This window comes from Herpailurus yagouaroundi, unplaced genomic scaffold (genome assembly GCF_014898765.1).
Source record: "Herpailurus yagouaroundi ecotype Mexico unplaced genomic scaffold, PumYag 212, whole genome shotgun sequence".
Classification (NCBI taxonomy): Eukaryota; Metazoa; Chordata; class Mammalia; order Carnivora; family Felidae; genus Herpailurus; species Herpailurus yagouaroundi.
The window spans coordinates 1,885,535-1,908,449 of record NW_024412443.1 but is presented as its reverse complement, the minus strand read 5'-3'; the positions used below and the strand labels follow the sequence as shown (position 1 = coordinate 1,908,449).

The following is a 22,915-nucleotide window of genomic DNA, read 5'->3' as shown; positions in this document are numbered from 1 at the left end:
ACCTGGTCCCTGCTGCAGTAGCCCCAACAGCCTCCCCTTCCCCCATACAGAATATGTGGGACAATGGCTGTGATAGTGTGATTTATAAGAAATACGGAATCGGCCCTTGTCACTGTTCCTGGCTCAGAGGTCCTAAGGCCCTTGGGTTTCCCAACTGAAGACAGCAATGAAGGTGTCACGGTGTTCATAACAAGCCCAAATTCATGTTGTTGTGGTGACTTTAGAAAGCCCCTAGGGATGGCGGCTGGTGGCCTTTGGACCCCACCGTGGGACCAGAGAGTTGGAGGCTTCAGTCCTGCCCCTGACCTCTGGGAAGGGGAGATGGAATCAATCACCAATGGACAATGTGTTAATCGATCATGTCTATGCAATGAAGCCCCCATGAAAACTCAGAGGGACAGTCTCAGCATTGGGGGGGGATTGAAGGCTGGGGAGCACATAGAGACGTGGGGAGAATGACGTGCCTGGAGAGGCATGGAAGCTTCCCATCCCTTCCCTAGCATCTTGATCTGGGCGTCTCTTCTAACAGGCCATCCCTGAGTTATATCTTTTTGTAATAAACCACTAATCTAGCAAGTCAAACATTTCCCTGAGCTCTCTGAGTCCCTCCAGCACATTCATCAGACCCGAGGAGGGGCCGTGGGAACCTGTGATCTGTTGCCTGTGGGTCAGAGCACAGGTGATGTCTGGACTTGGGGTTGGCGTCTGAAGTGGGGGTGGTCTTGTGGGGCTGAGCCTGTGGGGTCTGATGCCATCTCCACATAGATGGGGCCAGAGCTGAGTGAATTGTAGGACCCCCAGCTGGTGTCAGAGAATTTCCTGTTGATCCCTTACAGATAGGAAATAATGGTGAGCCCTGTGATCACCCCAGCTTCCTGCCTTCAGTGTCCAGGTCTAGGAGGGGAAACTGAGGTTGGCAGAGCCAGGTAGACCCTGAGTTGAGGAGACAGAGTTGGCATCCTGGGAGATGAAGGCTGCTGGAGTCCACAGGACAGAAGCCAGAGAAGAGAGAGCTGCACACAGAGAGTGGGGACCCTCTCACTGGAGGGTCAGCAAAGCACTGACTGGCATGTGAACATGGGGAAAGAGACCTCTGAAGGGGCCATGGACACAGTGCGGAGGATACTGTGTTTCTAGTCAGACTGGAAACTTTCACAGTCTGTGGATCAGGTGCTCAGGAAGTCTTTCCTTTCAGTAGAGGGAGGGAATCAGCCCAGCTTCCTGGACCCCACCTCTGAGGAGGATCTCAAGAAGGTCTGCAGACACACTGATCCTAAAACTCATGTAGAAATGCAAAGGACCCAGAGGCTCAAAACAGTCTTCAACGAGAGCAAAGTTGGAGGACCCACATGTCTAGATTTCAAAACTTACAATGAAGCTACAGCCATCGAGACAGCATGGTGGTGGCACGATGGTCAGATCATGGATAAATGAGACAGAATGAAGAGCCCAGAAATAAACCCACTTGTTTCATGGAAATGAGATTTTGACAAGAGTTCCAGGACCATCTTATGGAGGAAAATAGTCTTTTCCACAAACAGTGCTGGAACATTGGATTTCCACAAGACAAGGATGAATTTGGGCCCTTAGCCTCTCACCATATACAAAAAGCAAACCTAAATATCAGAGCTAAACCTGTAAAACTCTTAGAGGAAAGCATTGTTGTAAATGTTTATAGCAAAAACTAGGTGATGGTCTTGTAAACATCACAACAAAAGTACAAGCAAGCAAAGGAAAAGTAGTGGACTTCATCAAATTGAAAATTTTGTGTATCAAGAAAGTGGAAAGAAAACCCTCAGAATGGGGAAAAATGTTCAAAAATCATATATTTGATAATGGCCTAGTACACAGAATATATAAAGAACTCCTACAACTCAAAATCAAAACCCAATCTGAAAATGGGGAAAAGACCTGAGTAGACATTTCCCCCAAAAAACATACACAAATATCCAATAAAAGATACATGAAAAGATACTCAACATCATTAGTCACCAGGGAAATGCAGGTCAAAACCACACTGCTTAGGGCAGCAATTACTAAAAACCCCTGGGTGGCTCAGTCTGGTTGAGTGTCCAACTTTGCCGCAGGTCATGATCTTAAGGTTCGTGGGTTTGAGCCCTACATCAGGCTCTGTGCTGACAGTACAGGATCCTCTGTCTCCCTCCCTCTGCCCATCCCCTGCTCGCTCTCTCTCTCTCATAAATAAATAAACATTAAATTTTTTTAATAAATAAAAAGGTGAATAATAACAAGTACTGATGAGGATGTAGGGAATTTGAACCTGCATCCATTGCTGGTGGGAATTGACAATGGCACAGCCCCTGTAGAGCATGGCCATTCCTCCAAGAGTTAGCCACAGAATTGCCATATGACCACGTGATTCCACTCCTAGGTATGTGTCCAAGAGAACTGAACACATATGTCACAAAACAACTACTTGTACACAGATGTGTGCAACAGCATTACTTATAAGACCCAAGACAACTGATGGATAAACACCACCTGATGAATGGATAAGCAGTCCACATACAAGGGAGTATTGTTCAACCTGAAAAACAGATGAGGTACTGATGTATTTTACAACACACATGGATCTCTGGGACATGTTCAGTGACAGGAACCAGACACAAAAGGCCACGTATCATATGATTCCATTTATATGAAATGTCCAGAACAGGCAAACCCACAGAGACAGAAAGTAGCTTAGTGGTCTCCAGGGGCCAGGGAAGGCAGAGTGGGGATTGACAGTGAATGGACACAGGGTTTCTTTCTGGGATGACAGAAATGCTCTGGTGTGGGAAATAAGCATAAGAATTCCCTGAGCTTGGGGGTGCCTGGGTGACTCAGTTAGGTGTCAACTTCAGCTCAGGTCATGATCTCGCAGTTCTAGAGTTTGAGCCCCACCTTGGGCTCTGTACTGACAGCTCAGAGCCTAGAGCCTGCTTCGGATTCTCTCTCCCTCTCTCTCTCTCTCTCAATCTCTCTCTGCCCCTCCCCCACTTGCACTGTGTCTCTCAAAAATAAGTAAATGTTAAAAAAATAAAAATAATAATTCCCTGAGCTTGCACTAATGAGTTAACAAGGCTTAGGATGGAAAGCTGCCTCGACAGGATGAAAGTGTCCAAGACCAGTTAGAGGCGGAAAGCCACTACAGGGTAGAAGCACCTGACGTTAGCTAGAGAAAAGGTGCTTTGTTAGCCTTGAGGCACCCTGCTCCAGCAACCTTACACTTTGGAGATAGGAGCTGCTTGGCTGTATCACCCACAGAGAAACACTGTCCATCTGGTGTATCATTGTGCTTTAATCTCAACTTTTTTTTTCAATATATGAAATTTATTGTCAAATTGGTTTCCATACAACACCCAGTGCCCATCCCAAAAGGTGCCCTCCTCAATACCCATCACCCATCCTCCCCTCCCTCCCACCCCCCATCAACCCTCAGTTTGTTCTCAGTTTTTAAGAGTCTCTTATGCTTTGGCTCTCTCCCACTCTAACCTCTTTTGTTTTTTTCCTTCCCCTCCTCCATGGGTTTCTGTTAAGTTTCTCAGGATCCACATAAGAGTGAAAACATATGGTATCTGTTTTTCTCTGTATGGCTTATTTCACTTAGCATCACACTCTCCAGTTCTATCCACGTTGCTACAAAGGGCCATATTTCGTTCTTTCTCATTGCCATGTAGTACTCCATTGTGTATATAAACCACAATTTCTTTATCCATTCATCAGTTGGTGGACATTTAGGCTCTTTCCATAATTTGGCTATTGTTGAGAGTGCTGCTATAAACATTGGGGTACAAGTGCCCCTATGCATCAGTACTCCTGTATCCCTTGGGTAAATTCCTAGCAGTGCTATTGCTGGGTCATAGGATAGGTCTATTTTTAATTTTCTAAGGAACCTCCACATGAAAAGATGCTCAACGTCACTCCTTATCAGGGAAATACAAATCAAAACCACACTCAGATTTAATCTCAACTTCTAATGCCACTCGCCCCCCGAACCCTTTGCTTGTTACACACACAAGTTATTGGTCCCTAGCTTATTGGTTTCTTCAGCAAGTTCACCACATATGTAAAACCTTGAGAGCTCAATCAATACAGAGACGAAACCCCTGTTTGGGGCTCTTGTCTCCTCCCAGACATTAGCCTCTCTCATATGCAATTCTGCATCTGCTCTCTTGCTGGACACGAGAGAACTTCAGATTCAAAGTCTGCAACACTCTGGCACTGGATGGTCATGCTGGTCGCACAACATTATGAATATACTACAATCCACTGAATTGCACATTTTTAAACAACTTCGATGGTGTGTAGATATCTAAACATTTTAAATCCCAAGAGAAAATGCAAATTTTTGCACAGAGAAACAAAGGTAAGAATGGCATCCTATTTCTCAGGTGTAAACAATGCAAGTTAGTAAACAGTGGAACAGCACCTTTAAAGAATGAAAAAGAGAAAAAAAAAAAAAAGTCCTAACAAAAATATCTTCCGGAACCAAAATAGAAATAGACGTTTCTTTCAGGCATACAAAAGCTGAGAGAACTCTAGCATACCCAGACTACAAAAAAGATGCAGAAAGATGTCCCTCAGGCAGAAAGAAAGTGAGAGCAGATGGAAATCCAGATCTACACAGCAGAATGAAATATCTCCTACTGGGTAAACACACAATCTGGTCTCATTCGAGGTAACTGACTTACTGCTGTGTGCAGTTGTGCTGATGATACTGACTCCACATTTGGCCCTACATCTTGTTAGTGTTGCTTGATGACCTCTCCTGGGCCCCTGTGTTCCCGGCCCCTTGGAAACTCATATACAGGTCTTAGAAGTGCCCACCAAAACTGGGATGGGGGAGGTTTGCTTTGGCCTCCCGTGAATCTGTTAGAGGTAACCTAGTTTTTCTCAGACCTTATATACCCTTCAGTCTCCAGCAACCGAGGTCGCTTGTGTCATAACTACAGAAGGTGACACTGACACATCCCTTTTCCTTGCCAAGCAGTGTTCCCTACAATGGCTGTACCACTATGTAACCATCGCCCACTGAAGGACAGCTGGGTTGTGACCAGTTACTGGCTGTTGAGAATAAGGTTGCTAAGAGCCTTTGGGTACAAGTTTTATTATGAATTTGGGATTTCATTTCTCTGGGATAAACACCAAAAACAGCAACTGTTGCATTACATGTTAGCTATGCGGTTGGTTTTGTAACTGACTGCCACCCTCTTTTCCAGATGGAGTGTACCATGTTACATTCCTGCCAGCAATGCATAATCAATCCTGTTTCTCTGCCTCCTCGCCAGCACTGGGTGTTGTCTCTATTTTTTATTTTAGCCATCCTGCTAAGTGTAGAGTGACATCTCGCTGGGGTTTTGATCAGCATTTCCCTGGTGGCTAATGATGGTGAATACCTTCCATGTTATTTGCCTTCAGGGTGTCCTCTGGTGTGAAACATCTGGACATGTCTTTTGCTTCTGTTCTAACTGGATTTTTAATTTCTTTTTTTTTATTGTTTACTGTTGACCATTCTTTATATACACAGTAAAACTGTGGATTGTGAACAACTTGTTCTGCGAGCATTCCACAAGATGAGCAAACATTTCTAATAAATTTTAACTTGATAAACTGAGCGATGTGTTGCAATATGAGTAGTACTTCTCTCTCTCTTTCTCTCTTTCTCTCTCACTGCAGGATTGTGGGTGATTGTCTTCTATGCTCAGATGCTCATACTCAGTCTCAGGCCATGGCATTTCACAGAAATCAGTGGTTTTTCAAAACATTGGAAGGTGCCCACAACTGGCACTTGTGCTTTTTTTTTTTTTTTTTTTTTTTTTTTTTTTGTCACTTCCAATCACCTATGGACAGCCCTTTGCTTTTTCATACAAGAGTGAGCTTAGGTAGGAATGCTTAGCTTCATTCTAGGTCAGGCTGCCTGCAGATATAGATCATTTCCTCTGCCGCCTTACTGACAGTTACATTCAATACATGACAAGAGTTTATTAATACTGTAGTGAGGTCAACATCTGTGTGAGTGTATAAAATGGCCCCCATGCAGAAGGTTCCATGGAACCAATAGATAGCAGTGATTCCATTAGTGATAGTGAAGGTTGCCCTACACAATAATCCTCCTCTCCCTTGTCTCCCTTACACCAGCCACAAACATTTTCAGGGTAAGTACATGTTAATTTTTCTTTATATTTTGTATTTTCTTGATTATTTTGCATTATATTACAGTATTGTAATCATTTTTATATGAGTATTTGGGGGCTGTGGAGCAAGTCATCTGAGTTTCTATTGTTTCTTATGGGGAAATTTGCTTTGATATACGAGCACTTTGGATTACAAACATGCTTCCGGAATGAATTATGCTCACAAACCCAAGTTTTCCTGCACATATATTTCATGTTTTCCTTATTTTTATTGGTTTCAGAGGTAGAATTTATTGTATATATTTTTAGATAAAGTCCTTTACTAGATATGTGGTTTGCAGATACCTTCTCCCATCCTGTACTCTGACAACCCTCTGCACGGGGTCTTTCTCAGAGCAAACATTCATAACCTTTACCAATTTTCCCTTTTATGGGTGTGCTTAGTATCAAATCTAAGGAGTGTTCTCCTGGATCCTAAATATTTTTCCCTATTTTTTTTCCTGAAACCTTCATAGTTTTGTATTTAACATTTACATATATAGTCCATTTTGAGCTAATTTTTGTATAAAGCCAAGGTCTAATTCTTTGCCTATAAATGTCCCAATGACTCCAGCACTACTTGAGATTCTATCCTTGAATCTGAAATTCTATCCTGCCTCCACTTAATTGCCCTTGCACTTCTGTCAACAATCAAATGGATGTACTTGTCCTGAGGCCCACCAGGAGTCTCGGCATTAGAATACAACATGGGATTTAAGAACTGTGCGCTAGGAACCCGGAACAAGACCAAGTACATATTTCTTGTTGTGCCATAGCTAACCGCCCAAGTGTGCCAGACACCTCCAAACTGTCCCAGGCCCCTCCCCAGCCTAGGCACCTCCCAAGGAGATAAGGTCTCTGCCCCCACCCCAGCCACAAGATATGAGGCTCCACATCCTGTCCGACCCGAAACCAGTGCTCTCTGGGGGCTGCCACACTCACGGTCCACACGGAGCTCTGCCTTGGTGGACGACACACCCATGCTGTTCTCAGCCATGCAGCGGTAGACACCCATGTCTGCAGGCACCACTGCAGTGATGATGAGCTGGTGGCCGCCCTGTTGGTCCTCACTGATCATGTAGTGGTCATCCTCCTCCAGCATCCTGCCGTCCTTGAACCAGCACACGGTGGGCACCGGCTGGCCTGTCACCACACAGTCGAAGCTCACGGGGTACCCGTCCTGCACCTCCTGATTCTGCAGCTCAGTCAGGAACACTGGAGCTGGGAGGGTCAGGCAGGGTATGCAATGAGCTGGCCCCAGGGTCTCCACCAGTCAGCCCAGCTGCCAGCGGCTCAACGTGCATCCAGTTCACGGCACCCATTCACGTGGGAGTGCTTGCAGACCCCGGGGCTAAACACAATTCTGCGTCTGCCAGCTTCACCCCTGTTCTCTAGGAGGATCCTCTCCTTGCCAGCCTGCATCTCAAGCCACTGAGAAGCCAGAGGGATAGTGGGCAGGAAACAGGTAGGAGGGGCAGGTAAAGAGAGACAGAAGTCGTGTGGGCTGCAAGCATGAGAATGGCCCATAATTGCACAGGGGAGGTTTCCAGACATGAGGCCATGGGGGTTATATACCTTCTTTACTCCTAGGGAAACACAAGGGAATGGTGGAGTAGCTTTAAAAGTAATTTTAGTTGCTGGAGCAGAAGATGGGGGCCGTGGAATGCCACCTTTTATACTGGTTTTACCCCAAACCCTCACGGAGCAAACACAAACTCTGGAAAGTCCATATTTCTATACCCACTTCATAGACAACACTGAGGCTCAGAGTAGCTAGCACGTAACAGACAGAGCTGGACTTAAACCGAGCTCTAACCCCAAATTCAGGGCTCCTCCAGCTCAGGCAGCTGCATCCGCAGTGGCCCCAAGCTGGAGCCCAGCCAGCTCCCTGAGTCTTCAGCTGACCCAGGTCACACCGGCCCTGCCGCCCCACCTCCCGGCCCTGCCCCTCCCCCTCCCGCCCCTGCTCCACCCTCCCTTCCAGGCACCCCCCTCGCCCTCCCTTCCAAGCCCCGCCCCACCTTCCCTTCCAGGCCCCGCCCCATCCCCATTCTAGGCTCCACCCTTTACCGCCCCACCCCTCCTCATCCCAGGCCCCTCCCCCTTCCAGGCCCCGCCCCCTCTTTTCCCTGCCCCGCCCTCCCTTTCCAGCCCCGCTCCTCCTCTTCCAGGCCCCGCCCTCTCCCTTCTTGTCCTCCCCCTCCAGGCCCTGACCCCGCCTCTCCCCCTTGTCGCCCCTCCCCCTTCCTGGTCCCGCCCCTCCCCTTCCTGCCCTTCCCCTCCAGACCCTGCCCCCACCCCTCCTCCCTTGTCGCCCCTCCCCCTTCCGGCCCCGCCACAGACAGCGCGCAGACTCACCGGCATCTGTGGTCAGCGGCCGGGGCACCACCTCCTGAGCTGCTGCGGGGGCAGGAGCCACCTTGCTGATGCGCATCTCCACCCCCCGGGGACCCTGCTCTGACAGGCTGATGTCCACGCCGATGCCCATGGTGCCAAACATCTCCCGGAAGCAGGTGGCCGCACGGTGGGCCTCGGCAAGCGCCTCGAAGCGAATGTAGACAAAGTGCTCTTCTTCGCGGTAAGTCCGCCAGTCCCCCGGCTCCTCCGGCTCCGCCGGGCCCTCGTCTGCGCTCAGGAAGAGCTCTTCGTCCGATACTTCGGCCGGGCCCTTGGTGCGGAACAGGCGGTGCAGCCGCCGGGCTGCTCGGCGGAAGGCGTCATCCAGCTCGCCCCCCGAGGAGCTCTCCGCCTCGCTCTCAGTCCCGCTGACTACCACACAGGCGCTGTGGGCCACGTGGCCGAACTTGCTGCTCACCTGGCAGGTGTAGCGGCCAGCGTCTGCACGGCCCAGGCCCGTCACCAGCAGACAGCAAGTGCCGTCCCCAAGCTGGTCGATGTGGTGGTGCCGGCCGTCAGTCAGCTCCACGCCGTCCTTCAGCCAGCGAGCCCGCACATCCGCCTTGCTGGACACCACACACTCCAGACGCAGGACATCCCCCACCTGTGCCTCAGTGTCCCCAAACGTGCGGGAGAACACGGGTCCTTCCTGCTGCTTCATCTCTTTGCGGACCTTGTAGCCTTTGAAGGCAGCCTGGATCTTCACCGCTGCCTTGTCCATGGACGGGTCACCCAGGTCTTCAGCCCTCAGGCTTCCCGGGGGTGGGTGAACTGCAGGTGGCTGTTCCTGATGCTTCGGTGGCTTCCCAACTGCAGGGATCCCAAGCTGTGTGCACAGGTAAGGCAGGGAAACTGAGGCCCGTGACAGAGAAAGGACAGTGCAGGGACATACAGGAAGCTGGAAGCAAAGCTCATGTTTCACTTCACCATGCTGCTCTGCCTTCTGCCTGCCTGAAATTGCATAACTTTCACAGAGGCTGGATGCCTTATGACTCCTATTGCCACCGAGAGGCAAGCCCACCCTCCCTGAAATCATTTCTAATGGTTACCTGGACGGGAACTGACAGGTTGTGAGGAACACCACAGAGAGACCAGTTTAGCTCTTAACAGCCAGGTGGATGGTGGGTGGGAGGATGCATGGGTGGTGGGAGATGGGTGGGTGGATGGTGGATGGATGGGTGGGTGGGTGGGGGATGGTGGATGGATGGGTGGGTAAGTGGTGGATGGATGGGTGGGTAAGTGGTGGATGGATGGATGGATGGATGGATGGTGAATGGTGGATGGGTGGGTGGGGGATGGGTGGGTGAGGGATAGTGGATGGAGGGATGGGTGGGTGGGGGATGTTGGATGGAGGGATGGGTGGGTGGGTGAATGGTGGATGGGTAGATGGATGGATGGATGGGTGGTGGATGGGTGAATGGTGGATGGATGGATGGATGGGTGGTGGATGGGTGGATGGATGGTGAATGATGGATGGGTGGGTGGATGGATGGATGGGTGGGTGGGGGGATGGTGGATGGGTGGGTGAATGGTGGAAGGATGGATGGTGAGTGGTGGATCGATGGATGCATAGATGGGTGGGTTGGTAGTAGATGGATGGATGCATGGACAGAGAATGGATGGCAGATGGGTGGTGAGTGGATAGGTGGTTGTATAAATGGATGTTAGATGGACAGATGTATGGATAATGGAGAAATGGGTGGGCATATGGCTGATGGAGATCTGAGACATCCAGGCCTCTCTTCGAAGGCCACACTGGACACTCACCTTGCCGGCCAGTGGTGAGGTGCTGGGCTTCCCAGCCTTCTTGAGGTAGGTAACCAGGGAGGGAGTGCCTGCCCGGGACTCGTCGTCAGAGCTGGTGTGCGAGAGGTCGGCCTCGCCAGTGCGTGCCAGCTCGTCTGCTGTGGAGTAGTCCTCAGAGAGGTCTGGGGCCGCTTCTTCTACCTCCTGCCGCGGGCGTGGTGAACGACCATCCTCCTCAGGCAGCTCACTGATGGAGTCCAGCGTGGGTTCACGGCTCATGCGACGCTTCCGGGCCAGGGCCTCCCACAGCAGGTGCAGGTCACCTTCCTGGGCTGCCTCGGGGGGCAGGCTGGGCTGTGCAGGGGCCTCGTCCTCAGATCCCGTGGTCAGCACCACTAAGAAGGACAGGAGACTGATCAGCAGAGTCAGGAGAGACCCTTGACCCCAGGCTGGCCATGGCGGCTGTGTGGTTCCCCTCAGTAGGCCTCTGGCACCTCCCTGCGCCACCAGGGTTTTCTGGAGGTCCAGTCTTTATGAAGTTTCAGAGGCTCTAAACTGCCCTCTCAGCCTCAGCTTCCCCTGCTGAAGCCAGACTTCACCCTACCTTGGGCACCTGCACAGGAGGAGTGAGCCCAGGGGAGCACGGGGCCAGGATCAGTGCAGATGCAGTGGGACAAATAGTGTGAGGGGGTTCAGAGCACAGGGGAAGGTGGTCAGAGTGGGGAGGCTCATAGCGGGGGGTTCAGAGCACAGGGGAGAGGTAGTCAGAGTGGGGAGGCTCATAGTGGGGGGCTCAGAGCACAGGGGAAGGTGGTCAGAGTGGGGAGGCTTATAGTGGGGGCTTCAGAGCACAGGGGAGATGTGGTCAGAGTGGGGAGGCTTATAGTGGGGGTTTCAGCACAGGGGAGAGGTGGTCAGAGTGGGGAGGCTCATAGTGGGGGGCTCAGAGCATAGGGGAGAGGCCATCAGAGTAGGGAGCTTCATAGTGGGGGTTCAGAGCACAGGGGAATGTGGTCAGAGTGGGGATGCTCATAGTGGGAGGACTCAGAGCACAAGAGGTCCCTGTGCATGAGGAGGAGGCTCAGAAGGCAGGGTCCGAAAGCTTAGGGGACCAGCAGTGGGTACCAAGGGATGTGTTGGCCAGGACGTGCTCAGGGAGCAGTGTGGCTTGAGGTACCAGCTCTATGATTTGTGACAAGAGACTCAGCCACACGGGTCTGTGCATCTCCCCACCAGACCTCAGTCTTCTTTGGTGTGAGAGGGGCTCCCCAAGAGGATCAAGGAGCTGATGAAGAGGAGGGGCTGGCTTACCCCCACCCGCCCCGCCCCACCCCACCCCACCCCCACCCCCCGCCTTAGCTGGGTCCCAAGGACACACCCTGGAAGGAGGCAGCTGCAGAGGAGGCCGGGTCTCCGGTGAGGCCACAGTGGTACTCCCCCTGGTCCTCCTCTGAGAAGCCCCGGATCACCAGCGTCCGCCGCTGACCCTGGCAGAGAACCTGGAAGCGCCCGCTGGGTTGGATGACCTCCGCCCCCTTCAGCCACACCACCTCGCCCGCCTCGGCCACCTCACACTCCAGACACACGTCCTCGCCGGCAGCCACCTGCCGGCTCTCTGGAGCGGGAGGTGTGGGAGCTGGGTGCGCAGGAACCGGGGCCACAGGCACGGGGACTGAAGACACGGGGGCGGGGACCGCAGGCACGGGGGCGCTGGCCGCAGGCACTGGCTCCAGGGGCTCTGCCAGAAACAAAGCCACTTCAGAAAGGACGCGCTGGGGCTCTCCAGCTTGGGGAGGTCTGGAGCGCTCCAGGCGGGACTACCACCACCCACCTTAGGAAGGCCAACCACTCACCGAGCTTCACTGTCTGCGGCAGGTGCACGGGCTCCCCAGCCCCCGCTGGGCCCACTGCTGCCACGCGGAAGCGGTAGGTCTCCCCGGGGGCCAGGCCGTCCACCACGCACTCAGGCCCAGGCACCAGCTCATGGCACAGCCGCCACTCGCCTGTGGCCGCCGCCTTCATCTCCACCCTATAGCCACAGAGACCGCCGCCACCGTCGCTTGCAGGCGCCACCCAGGACAGTGTTACCGAACGGCCGCTGCGTGCCACCACCTCTGCGTCCTCTGGAGGGTCTGGGAGGCCTGCGGGGACGGAGCTGGTCAGTTGGAGGCTCCCGGTCCGCGCCCACGGGTGCCCAGCCCTGCCTGCCTGGTTTCTGATCCTGGGTTGAGAAGTGGGCGCTGGCCCATGAGCCCCTGTACTTGATGGCCCCGACCGTCTGAGAGCGCAAAGGTCGTGCACTTCAGAGCCAGGGAGACAGTGTACCCTGAGCCTACCTGGATGGCAGCCTCTGGGGCTGGAACAGCAGAACCCTGGTCGCAACCTGCCTGCCCGCAGGCGGCCCAAACCACCCACCTAGCACGGTGAGCCGCGCGGAGGCTACAGCGTCGCGGGCGGCGAAGGTGACCTCGCCAGCGTGCTGTGGCTGGGCACTGCGCAGCTGCAGGGTGTGGTGGCTGCCGTCGGCGGTGACCGTCCAGCTGCGGTCGTCCGGCTGCACAGCGGCCCCGTTGATGTACCACGTCGCCTCGCCCACCGGCACCGCCTCACTGAGCGTGCAGCTGAAGCGGACCTGCCCACCGGCTCGCACGGCCGCGTCCTGCGGGGACTCCAGTACCTCCAGGCGCCAGCCTGCGGGGGCCGGGGTATGCGGTGAGCGCGCTGGCCTGGAGGCAGGTCTGGGAAACCTCCTGGCCACCGGGTCCCGCCAGCCCCGCCCCCCTGATCCTGGCAGAGGAGGCCCGGCATCTGGCAGGAGGGGTCTCAAAAGACCGACGCCCCCCCCCCACCGCCAACGTCCTCAGCCCCCAGCCCTGTACCTCCACAGTGGAGGATGCGGTGGGAGGGGTCTCAGAGACCCCACACACCTGGTGAGCCGCAGCCGGTGGGAGGGGTCTCCAGATACACGCCCCCCCCTCACCCCGCGAGGCCTCAGCCCCGCCCCGCACCCCTAACCTCTGACTGTGAGGAACGCGGACGTCACCACGTCCCCTGCCAGGAAGGTCACCCGGCAGCTGTCCTGCGGCCGCAGGTTTTTGAGCAGCAGCAGGTGCCGCAGGCCGTTCTCGAAGTAGACCACCTCCGCGTTCTCGGAGGTTCGCACAGGCTCATCGTCCAGCAACCAGGTGTGGGCGGCCACCTCGGGGCGGGACAGCTGGCACTCGAACAGCGCCTCACCGCCTTCGAGTGCGTCCACGTTCTCCAGGCCGCGCACCACTGTGTTCTTGGCTGCGGGGAAGGCGGCGGCTCAGGGTGCGCTGGGGCCTCCTCTGCCCCAGGGCCCCCTGCAGAGTTATGTGGAAGAGCCCACCCCCATTAGAAGGGCTTAAGGGCTGACCAGCATGTGGCCCAGTGGAGGGCAGTGCACGGTGTCCACATGGGGCCACCACGGGGGCCTCTTGAGGCCCTGCCTACTCCCATACCATCACTACGCTGGTAGCTTGCCTTGGCTGGTGGCCAGGGAGGGGGTGCTTCTCCACACCAGACAGGTGAGAAGCCTCACAGGTATTCCCAAAGCTGCCCAGCCCACAGCCAGGCTCAAACCCTGCCCCCAGCAAGAGTTATATGCCCCTGCCCAGGTTGCAGCGTGGGACTCTGAAAATGGCCCCCTTTCTTCCCAATCCTCAGCCAGCGCGATCAGACATGTGGGCTGCTCCCCTCACTCACAGGGACCAGAGAGACCCCTGCCCTACTTCCCCACCCCTCTCCAGCTCTCTCGTTCGCACAGTACACCAGACTTAATAAGTGGATGTGTGTTTGATGTGTTAAGCCATGAGCTCAGGACTGGGCTTGCCTGGCCCCAACAGCAGCCCAGGCTTACCACCTGCCACGGCCCATTCCCATGATACACCACCTGTACAGCAAGTGATGCCAGTGGGAAGTCTGAGCAACTTCCTGGAGGAGGAAGAATCTCAGGCTGGGCATGGCTGAGCTGGGCAGGGTACATGTGAGGCAGGAAAGGGGAACCAGGTGACCCAGGGCTGGTCTGGATGCTGGGAAGGGTGCGACCTTGACCCACATGACTTTAGGAAGCCACTACAGAGCCTGACCTGGGCAATGGGGGATGGGGCAACCACAGCCCCAACTGCTCTCTGGGATACATACCCAACTAGAACCTATTCACAGCCCTAGTGCTCAATCCCAGCTTATCCACAGAGTACACATGCCCTGCAGGTAGGGGCATCTGCTCTGGACACGAAGCCCCAGGGAGTGAATGGGGGAGGGCATCTCAGAGCAGACGCCCCCCCAGGACCCACCCATGTCTCTCTTCTGGCCACCGTCCCACTCCCGGGCTCCTCATACCACAGACCAGACTTCCCCACATCCCAGCTCCTTTCCTGCCCACATCAGAATCAACAGCACCAATGGGGGTTAGACATCCCAGATGTCAAAGCAGCAGTGAGCCCCTGCCCTTTCTGCCTCTCTGGGCTCCACTGTACCCTACCCATCCCAGATGGTCTCATGCCTCAGCTGCACCCCCGCCTCCCTCAGGTCTGGGCTCAAAGGGCAGCCCCTCCCCATAGCTGCTGTCACGTCTAACTTCAGCTCCCAGAGGGACAGCCCCCTAGAGGGAGGGATTGCTGTCTATTCCGAGCTGTGCCTCCTGGGACCAGAAAAAGGTGCTTTAAAAACGTCACTGTTTACAGAACCAGGACCTGCTTGTCCTGGCTTGGATGGCCCTCTCACTAATGCCTCCAGATCACTCCTCACTAGGCAGTGTTCCGACCTTCCCAACCAGGAACTGGCAGCGGCCAAATGATGGCCCTCCCCTGGGGGCTGCAGTCAACTGCCCCCCCCACCCCTGGTCCCCCACACGGTATCCTTGCTGTGTGCAGACAGGGACACAGGGCTCCAGTGCCCCACCTAAGATCAGGGACTCAGGGCATGCAGCCCAGTACCCCCCTCCTGTCCCATCAGGCAGCTCCAGGAGGAGCAGAGGCCTGCCTGTTGGGGCCCTGTCTTTCCAGCACGGCCACATAATGCTGACTGTCACACCCGCCTCTGCACCAGGAAGGATGGCCCCAACCACGCTGGAGCCGTGCAAGGCCTCACCTTGCACCTGCAGCAGGGCCACCACACGGGTGCCCGCAGCCTCACAAGAATAGATGCCACTGTCGCAGGGCAAGGCCGGCCTGAACGACAGCCTGGCCACGGTCCAGTCCTGCTCTATGATGACACGGCGCCCGTCAGCGCACACCTCCTGCTCGTCCATCTTCCACGTGGCCTGCACAGGCCTCGAGTACTGGCAGAGGAGCTCGGCTGGGCCGCCCTCCTCCACGGCCAGGTCCTGCATGGCACTGACCACCTCCACCGTGGGATCTGTCGGCCGACACCCCGGTCATGTGTCAGCTGGTGCAGCGTGGCTGCACCCCACCCACCCTCTGCTCTCAGCAGCTCAGCAGCAAGCAAGCGGTGTTGGGCGGGGGTGGGGGGGCTGCAGCAGGAGGAGAACCCATCGCGGCAGCCCAGGGCCCTCCTCATGGGGGAACTGTGCCCTCCCTGGGGTAGATGGCACTGGAGGCTTGGCCTCTGTTGGGGCTGGGCCCTTCCTGAACCTTCTGCCTCCCTCCCCAGCCCTGGCCCAGGGCATGCTTTGCCTCAGCAGGGGCACAACACCCCTGCTCAGGGTCTATGAACTCTGCTGGGCCCATGGCACCCCCAGGGGCCTCGCCAACCTCGGGGTCCCTGTCCCATCTCAGCCTGCTGAAATCCTACTCAACAACTGATCTGCCCCTTGGACATGGGTGAATGTCTGCACTTATTCCACAGAAGCACCGAGTGAAGCCTTGTTGGCCAGCCATCCTGGAGGACCGGATACCCCACTGTCATCCTCCCCAAAGATGGATCTTTCCCAGATGGTCACAGGACCCCAACTGAGCCCACAGCAAGGGAAGCAGTGGCGAGCAGGGACAGAGCAGGCCAGGCCCAGGACCAGGAAGGGGGCTCTCACTCCCCAGCTGCCCTCTGGGCGAGCACCTGAGGGATAGACAGCCACAGAATGGTGACCAGGCAGGAAGCCAGGCCTGGCGCCCCACAGGGAGGTGGGCATGGGGTTGGCTTCACTTCTCCCCAGCCTGGCCTCCTCCTCCACAAATCGGGACAGCAGACCTCCCACCATGCCTGCCCACGGCACACACAGAGCAATGCCCAGCTCGAGTCCTGGGGCCAGCCCTGGACCCGGCACCCTGGGAGCCCGCAGCAAGCATTCAGGGTCAGCAGGTACAGAAGCGTCAGCTCAGGGCAGGGTCCCATTGGCCAATACCTTTGACCAACAACTTGGCCGTGGAAACCAGGGGCCCTGCACGGTAGGTGACGGTGCCTGAGTCAGCAACCCCCAGGCCCGAGAGTGTGAGGGAGTGGAAGGTCCCGTCACGCACGGAGATAGCACTCTGGGGACCATCCTGCAGCAGGGTGCCATCCAGCCACCAGCGGGCCTCCGGCCCCCCCGCACGGGACACCTCACAGGAGAATGTGGCCACCTCCCCCGCAAAGACGTCCACGTTCTGCAAGCCACGTACCAGGCGTGGTACTGCCTCTGTGCAAGAGGGCAAAAGGAGGGGGTCTAGGCACCCTGGGTCTGTGGAGCCAACCTGGGGTCTGCAGAGGCTGCCCTGGGGCTGAGACAAGAGGTCCACCCAGGCCAGCTGACCCACCTTGCTTGCAGAATGAGACACAAACCACCCACAGCAAGCCCATGGGAGGGAAGCTTAGCCCCCTGTACTCAACACCCCCATTGGGACATGTCCTGTTTCACCACAGGAGACTGGTCACCTGCATCCACGCCCTTTTCAGGAGGCAGAGCAGACAAGCCCTAAGGCTCCAATCCTTGGGGGGTGGGTGTGGGGAGGGAAGAAGTCATGGGGCCCCCTGCTCTCATAAAGTGTGGGATCTCCCTTGGGAAGTAAGACTGCCATCCCTGGGCGTTTGGAAGTAGATGTTTCTCCTGTCCCCAGAGGTCCATTTACCCAGACGTGCCCCAAGGTCCTTCCAGCCCTCAGATTCTGGGGCCCTAATGTTGCATGGCAACTGACCCTTGCCCTGTCACACAGTGGGGCTTGAACCCAGGGGCTTCCCAGATGCAGACAATGCCTGCTGTGTACCCCTGTACCCACCATGGCTGGGCCCTCCTGCAGAAGACCCCCCCATACCCTTCCCAGGGTACACCATTGATATTCCAGCCCCCACCTTCCCTCCTATCCTCTCCCAAAAGTGCACACCTGACCATGTCCCCACCCTACTGCATCATCTCCCCATTCTCGTCTCCCAACAGAGCTCCCAAGCTTGTCCATATACCACCTACCAGGACACCCATTTGTACCCCACCCCCATGCTCATGGCCCTCCCATAAGACCATGGCCAGGTATCTTACATCATTCAGCACACTTCAACTGGGGACACCAGGCCAAGAGGGGCCAAGGCACAGCCCTCAGTGGGACCTATAAGGCTCAATCCACTCCCACGCTGCCCCCTCACAGACACCCACTCTTAAGAACACACAGGCCCTTCCTGGACCCACCTGGATCACAACACCCAGGATACTTCCCCTCTCCCATCACTCAGCTGGAGGGCACTGCACTCTGGTGCCTTTCTCAGCCCCACAGTTCACAGAGCTGACTGCGTCTGTCCACCCTCTCAAGATCTGGGCTGGTGGGGCACCTGAGACTCAGGACACACTCCATCTCTATGTCTAACTCTACCAGCAGACTGGGGACTCCCTGATGGCACAGCTTCAGGCCCTCTCCAGGTAGAGGCATGTAGGGTAGATTGATGCCGGGTGGATGGATGGATGTCCATGGATGGATGGTGGGTGAACAGATGGATGGTAAGTGAACAGATGGATGATAGGTGGTAGATGGATGAGTGGATGGATAATGGATGAACAGATGGACAGTAAATGAACAGACGGATGGTGGACAGATAGATGAGCAGTAGATAGATAGATGAATGAAGGATGGTTGGATGAATGGTGGATGCATAAATGTTGGGTGGGTCGATGAGCAGATAAACGGATGATAAATGGACAAAAAGGTGGTGAATGTGTAATGGATGAATGTGTAGATGAATGATAGATGGTGGATGGATGAATCATGGATGAATAGATGGTAGATAAATGAGCAAATATGTAAGTGGATGGTGATTGGACAGATGGATGGGTGGTGGATGGAAGAGTAGATGGACAACAGATGGATAGATGGATGGTAAATGAAAGCATGGATGGATGGATGGATGGATGGATGGATGGATGGATGGATGGATAGTAGGTGGGTGAATGGTAGATGAATGGATAAGCATATAGGTAAACAGATGATACATGGACAAAAACATGGGTGGTGAACGTGTAGTGGATGGACATGTAGATGAATGATGGATGGTGGATGCATGGGGCCAGCTTGACAACCAGGAGTAAGACAGCACAGGAGAAGCTCTCAGGGTCAGGCATTCAGAGAGATGACCAGCTCTGGGGACAAAGTATAACCCAAGTTGAAGGTCTTTAGGTCCTCCCTACATGCCTGGGACCTTGTATGCTGTTGTATAAAACCACATGTGTCACTTGGAAACCTGTGGATGTGCAGGCATGTATCAATGTAGACATGATTATCTACATGGCACACACAGGCGTGTGCCACAAGAGTAGACATTCACAGGGGAGAAATCCCAAAGGCCCAGGCCCACATCTCCCTCCTGTGGAGAGCACTAATCCAATACTGGGATCCCCCACACACTATCCTTCTGGTGTGTGACTTTAGCCATCAAGGGGTGGACGGTCACCATCCCAAGGTAAGATCACCTCTGGAAGGCATGGGCTTCTGGCCACACCACTGCCAACAGCTCCCCAACTAAGGAAATACAGACATCTGCAAGCAAGGGGCTGGTTAGGAGAGGGGGCTGCCCACCTGTGACCTTCAGCTGGGCTTCTGAGCTACATGAGCCCACTTGGAAGCTGATGGTTCCTGCATCTTCCAGGGTCACCTGAAGGAGAGAGGGGGTCTATTCCATCTCTGCAGGCCTCCAGCCAGGTCCGAATAGAGTGGGAACCTCCCCTCCACTCCCCAGGGAGCACCATGGCTGGCCCCCAACCAGGTCTGAATGGAGTGGGAGCTTCCCACCCCCCCACTCCCCAGAAAGCACCATGGCTGGCCCCCAACCAGGTCCGAATGGAGTGGGAACCTCCCCCCGGCCATTACCCAGAGAGCACCCCAGCTGGCTCCCAGCCAGGTCTTAATGGAGTGGGAGCGTTCCTTCCCACTCCCCAGGGAGCACCGTGGCTGGCTCCCAGCCAGGTCTGAATGGAGTAGGAGCCTTCTCCCCCAGTCCCCAGGGAGCAACCCGGCTGGCCCCCAGCCAGGTCTGAATGGAGTGGTAATCTATCCCCCCCCCCCCCCCCCAGGGAGCACCGTGGCTGGCCCCCAGCCAGGTCCAAATGGAGTGGGAGACTTCCCCCCACTCCCCAGGGAGCACCATGAATGGGGCAGGACCCAGAGAAGCCACCTTGTGCAGGGTGAGCAGATGCAGTGTGCCATGCTCCACGGTGATGTCATTCATCTCATTGGCCTGCAGAGGCACCCCTCCCAGGGCCCAGCGGGCCTCCTGGCCACAGGCCCTGGATAGCTGGCACCGGAAGTGGGCGTCCTGGCCCTCACTGAGCTGTACATCCTGCAGGGGCTCCAGGATGCTCACATCAGGGACTGCACAGTGGACACAACACTGTGGGCCTCAGCATCTGGGATGCCACTGCCCACTGTCAGGGGTGCCTCCCAGCATCCCATCCCACTTCCTGAACACAAGCATGTGGGGCACCCCTCCATCACACCTCCACTGTCCCCAAGTCACCCCTCACAGGGCCACCTCCCCACCCGTCCCTCAGACCAGGGGGCAGGGACCCCGGCATTTGTCTCTGGCATACAGAGGGCTTGAGCTTGTGTGGCACCCGTTACCTCGGACAGTGAGCTGGGCAGAGGATGTGTGGGCGCCCACGTGGAAGGAGACAGTGCCTGCATCCTCAGGGGTCACGCCCTTCAGCCGCAGCGTGTGGGTGCGGCCACCCCGCACAGCCAGCTCTGTCACCTCGTTGTTCTGTAGTGGCAGGCCCTGGAGGTGCCACTCCACAGCCATGGCCCCAGCCCGTGACACCTCACAACTGAACTCCACCTCCCCGTCGACCTGCACCTCGGCATCCTCCAGCCCCCGCACAATGGTCACCTCAGGCTCTGGGGGGTGTAGGCGATGGGGTCCCTTTACCAGCCACACCAGTGCACCAGGCCCACCTCCCACTCCCCTCCTCCAGCAAGTCTTCTTGAACATCCTCCCACTCTGCCTCTATTTGCCATGCACAACTTTTGTCTCCATGACACTTAAGTCTGGGCACTCAGAAGAAGCAGAGGGGTTGTGGGGTGGGGGGCTGCCTCTGTCCACCCCCACCCTGTGGCCAACCCCAGCAGGGAGGCAAGCCCTTCAGGAAGTCCTAGGACATGCTGTCCCCCTGCATGCTGGGGCCACCCACACCAGAGTGAGCAGAAAGGAGAAGAGCCTGTAACTGCAAAGGCCTCAGAGCCACGTCCAGAGGGGCGCTTGGCCCTAGTGGGTGCCAGGCCAAGTGTTCCCCCGGGGCAGTGGGTGTGGCATGGATGGCTCACCTTTGACCATGACAGAAGCCATGGTTTTCTGACCACCGGCCATGCAGACGTACTCGCCCGTGTCCTTGGCCTCCAGCCCATGGATCAGCAGCTCACACATGGTCCCCACACGCCGTATCTCATACTTGGGACTCGCATGCAGCTCCACACCCTCCTTGAGCCACTGCACTGGGACTCTAGGCTCTGCCTCACTCAGCTGGCAGCGTAGCTGGGCCACACTGCCAGCCTCCTGCTCCATGCTCTGCAGCTCCATCTGGAATGTGGGCCTAGGGGCTGGGGGGCCAGGGAGGGGTGCTTAGGGCTGGTGAGCACAGTGCCCACTGCTCCCAGGGTGGGGGTGAGACCCCAGGGAGGGCAGGAGCCGCTGAGCAGCTCACCTCGGACAGAGAGGCTGGCCGTGCTCTGCGCATGGCCTGTGTCACAGATATAGTGGCCAGCATCCTCCTGCTCAGTGTGGTGCACCCACAGCTCGGCAGCCCTTCCCTCCTGCACCATCTGGTACTTGGCACAAGGGAAGAGCTGCAGGGAGTCCTTGCGCCACTCCACACTAGCATCCTCTTGGCTCAGCTCACAGCGCAGGTGGGCAGTGGCACCTTCATCCACCTCCTGGGCCTGCAGCTCCCGGAGAAAGCGCACTGGTGCAGCTACAGGGAAGCAGGGCAGCGTGAGGGCAGGTGCAGGGGCAGCTATGGGAGTGCAGGGAGACCACAAGGGTGCAGCTATGGGAGTGCAGGGAGACCACAGAGGTGCAGCTATGGAAGCACAGGGAGACACGACAGGGGTGCAGTTATGGGAGTGCAGGGGGAGACCATGGGGGTGCAGTTATGGGAGTGCAGGGAGAGACACGGGGTGCAGTTATGGGAGTGCAGGGAGACCACGGGTGCAGCTATGGGGTGCAGGGGGACCATGAGGGTGCAGCTATGGGAGTGCAGGTAGAGACCATGGGGGTGCAGCTAAGGGAGTGCAGGGAGAGACCACAGGAGTGCAGCTGTGGAGTGCAGGGAGACCACAGGGGCACAGCTGTGGGGATTAGGGAGAAAGTGAGGGCAAGACCCAGGGTTCCCACAAGGGTGCATGGGGGAACCACAGGGGTGTGGCTGCAGGGGGTAGGGGTAACCTCAGGGGCTCAGCTACCAGGGTAGGAATCATGGGGGCTGAGGCTCCTGCCAGGCCTGATATGTCTACAGGAGCCCCTATCCCCCAGGGGACTCCCAGGGAGGCGCTGCATCCCACAGGCCCAGCCCAAAGCACAAGGGACTTGCCCCTGGGACAGGTGTTGCCTTGGGGCCCACCTGTAACGGTGAGGGTAGCACTGGTGGCCTGGGGTCCACAGGCACAAGTGTACTCGCCCGCGTCCTCTCTGCGCAGGTCCCACAGCACGAGCTCTGCAGTGTAGCCCCGCTGCCGAGGCTCCCAGCGCCCATCAGCCTGCAGCTCCAGGCCACCCTTGCTCCAGACCACAGCAGCATTGGGCTGAGAAAGCTCACACCGCAGTGTGGCCAAGGCACCCTCCTCAGCCTGCACGTTCCTGAGTGGCTCTCTGAATACCACTTGTGGGGCTGCAGGGAAGCGGTGCAGAGGGGAGATACAGTCAGCCCAAGAGGGGAGCACCCACACCCAACTGGGCCCAATGAGGGCAGGAAAGCTGGACAGGTTGGGGTAAGGTGGGAGGGGGACACCAGGTGGGGTTTCTACCTCACCAGTAGGATGACCACGTGAGGCCACGAGAATGGGGGTCAGTGAGCAGACAAAAACGACTGGCAAAGTGAGTGGACACGGCACAGAGAAGGTAAGAGCCCAAGACACAGTGGTGATGCAGAGACATATACAAGGACAGGCATGCGTGCAGTCCACCTGGCCACACACAGTCTTTACCCCTGACGGTCACCGCGGCTGACGTTC

General features: G+C 56.1%; 1 protein-coding gene across 21 annotated transcripts in view; it reads right to left on the bottom strand.

Moving 5' to 3' along the window:
- OBSCN (obscurin, cytoskeletal calmodulin and titin-interacting RhoGEF) overlaps positions 1 to 22,915 on the bottom strand; it is a 158,580-nt gene that overhangs the window by 36,201 nt on the left and 99,464 nt on the right. For 16 of the 21 annotated variants that reach the window (XM_040454421.1, XM_040454422.1, XM_040454423.1 and 13 more), the window contains 15 exons: positions 22,294 to 22,572; positions 21,391 to 21,657; positions 21,014 to 21,286; positions 20,315 to 20,587; positions 19,869 to 20,065; positions 19,274 to 19,349; positions 16,642 to 16,914; positions 15,432 to 15,698; positions 13,335 to 13,607; positions 12,735 to 13,010; positions 12,173 to 12,460; positions 11,698 to 12,057; positions 10,341 to 10,714; positions 8,535 to 9,399; positions 7,119 to 7,397 (listed from right to left, as the gene is read on the bottom strand). In XM_040454421.1, the coding sequence (XP_040310355.1) occupies positions 7,119 to 7,397; positions 8,535 to 9,399; positions 10,341 to 10,714; positions 11,698 to 12,057; positions 12,173 to 12,460; positions 12,735 to 13,010; positions 13,335 to 13,607; positions 15,432 to 15,698; positions 16,642 to 16,914; positions 19,274 to 19,349; positions 19,869 to 20,065; positions 20,315 to 20,587; positions 21,014 to 21,286; positions 21,391 to 21,657; positions 22,294 to 22,572 (4,620 nt within the window). The remainder of the gene's footprint in view (positions 1 to 7,118; positions 7,398 to 8,534; positions 9,400 to 10,340; positions 10,715 to 11,697; positions 12,058 to 12,172; positions 12,461 to 12,734; positions 13,011 to 13,334; positions 13,608 to 15,431; positions 15,699 to 16,641; positions 16,915 to 19,273; positions 19,350 to 19,868; positions 20,066 to 20,314; positions 20,588 to 21,013; positions 21,287 to 21,390; positions 21,658 to 22,293; positions 22,573 to 22,915) is intronic. The other 5 variants (XM_040454439.1, XM_040454433.1, XM_040454419.1 and 2 more) reach the window with 4 other exon arrangements.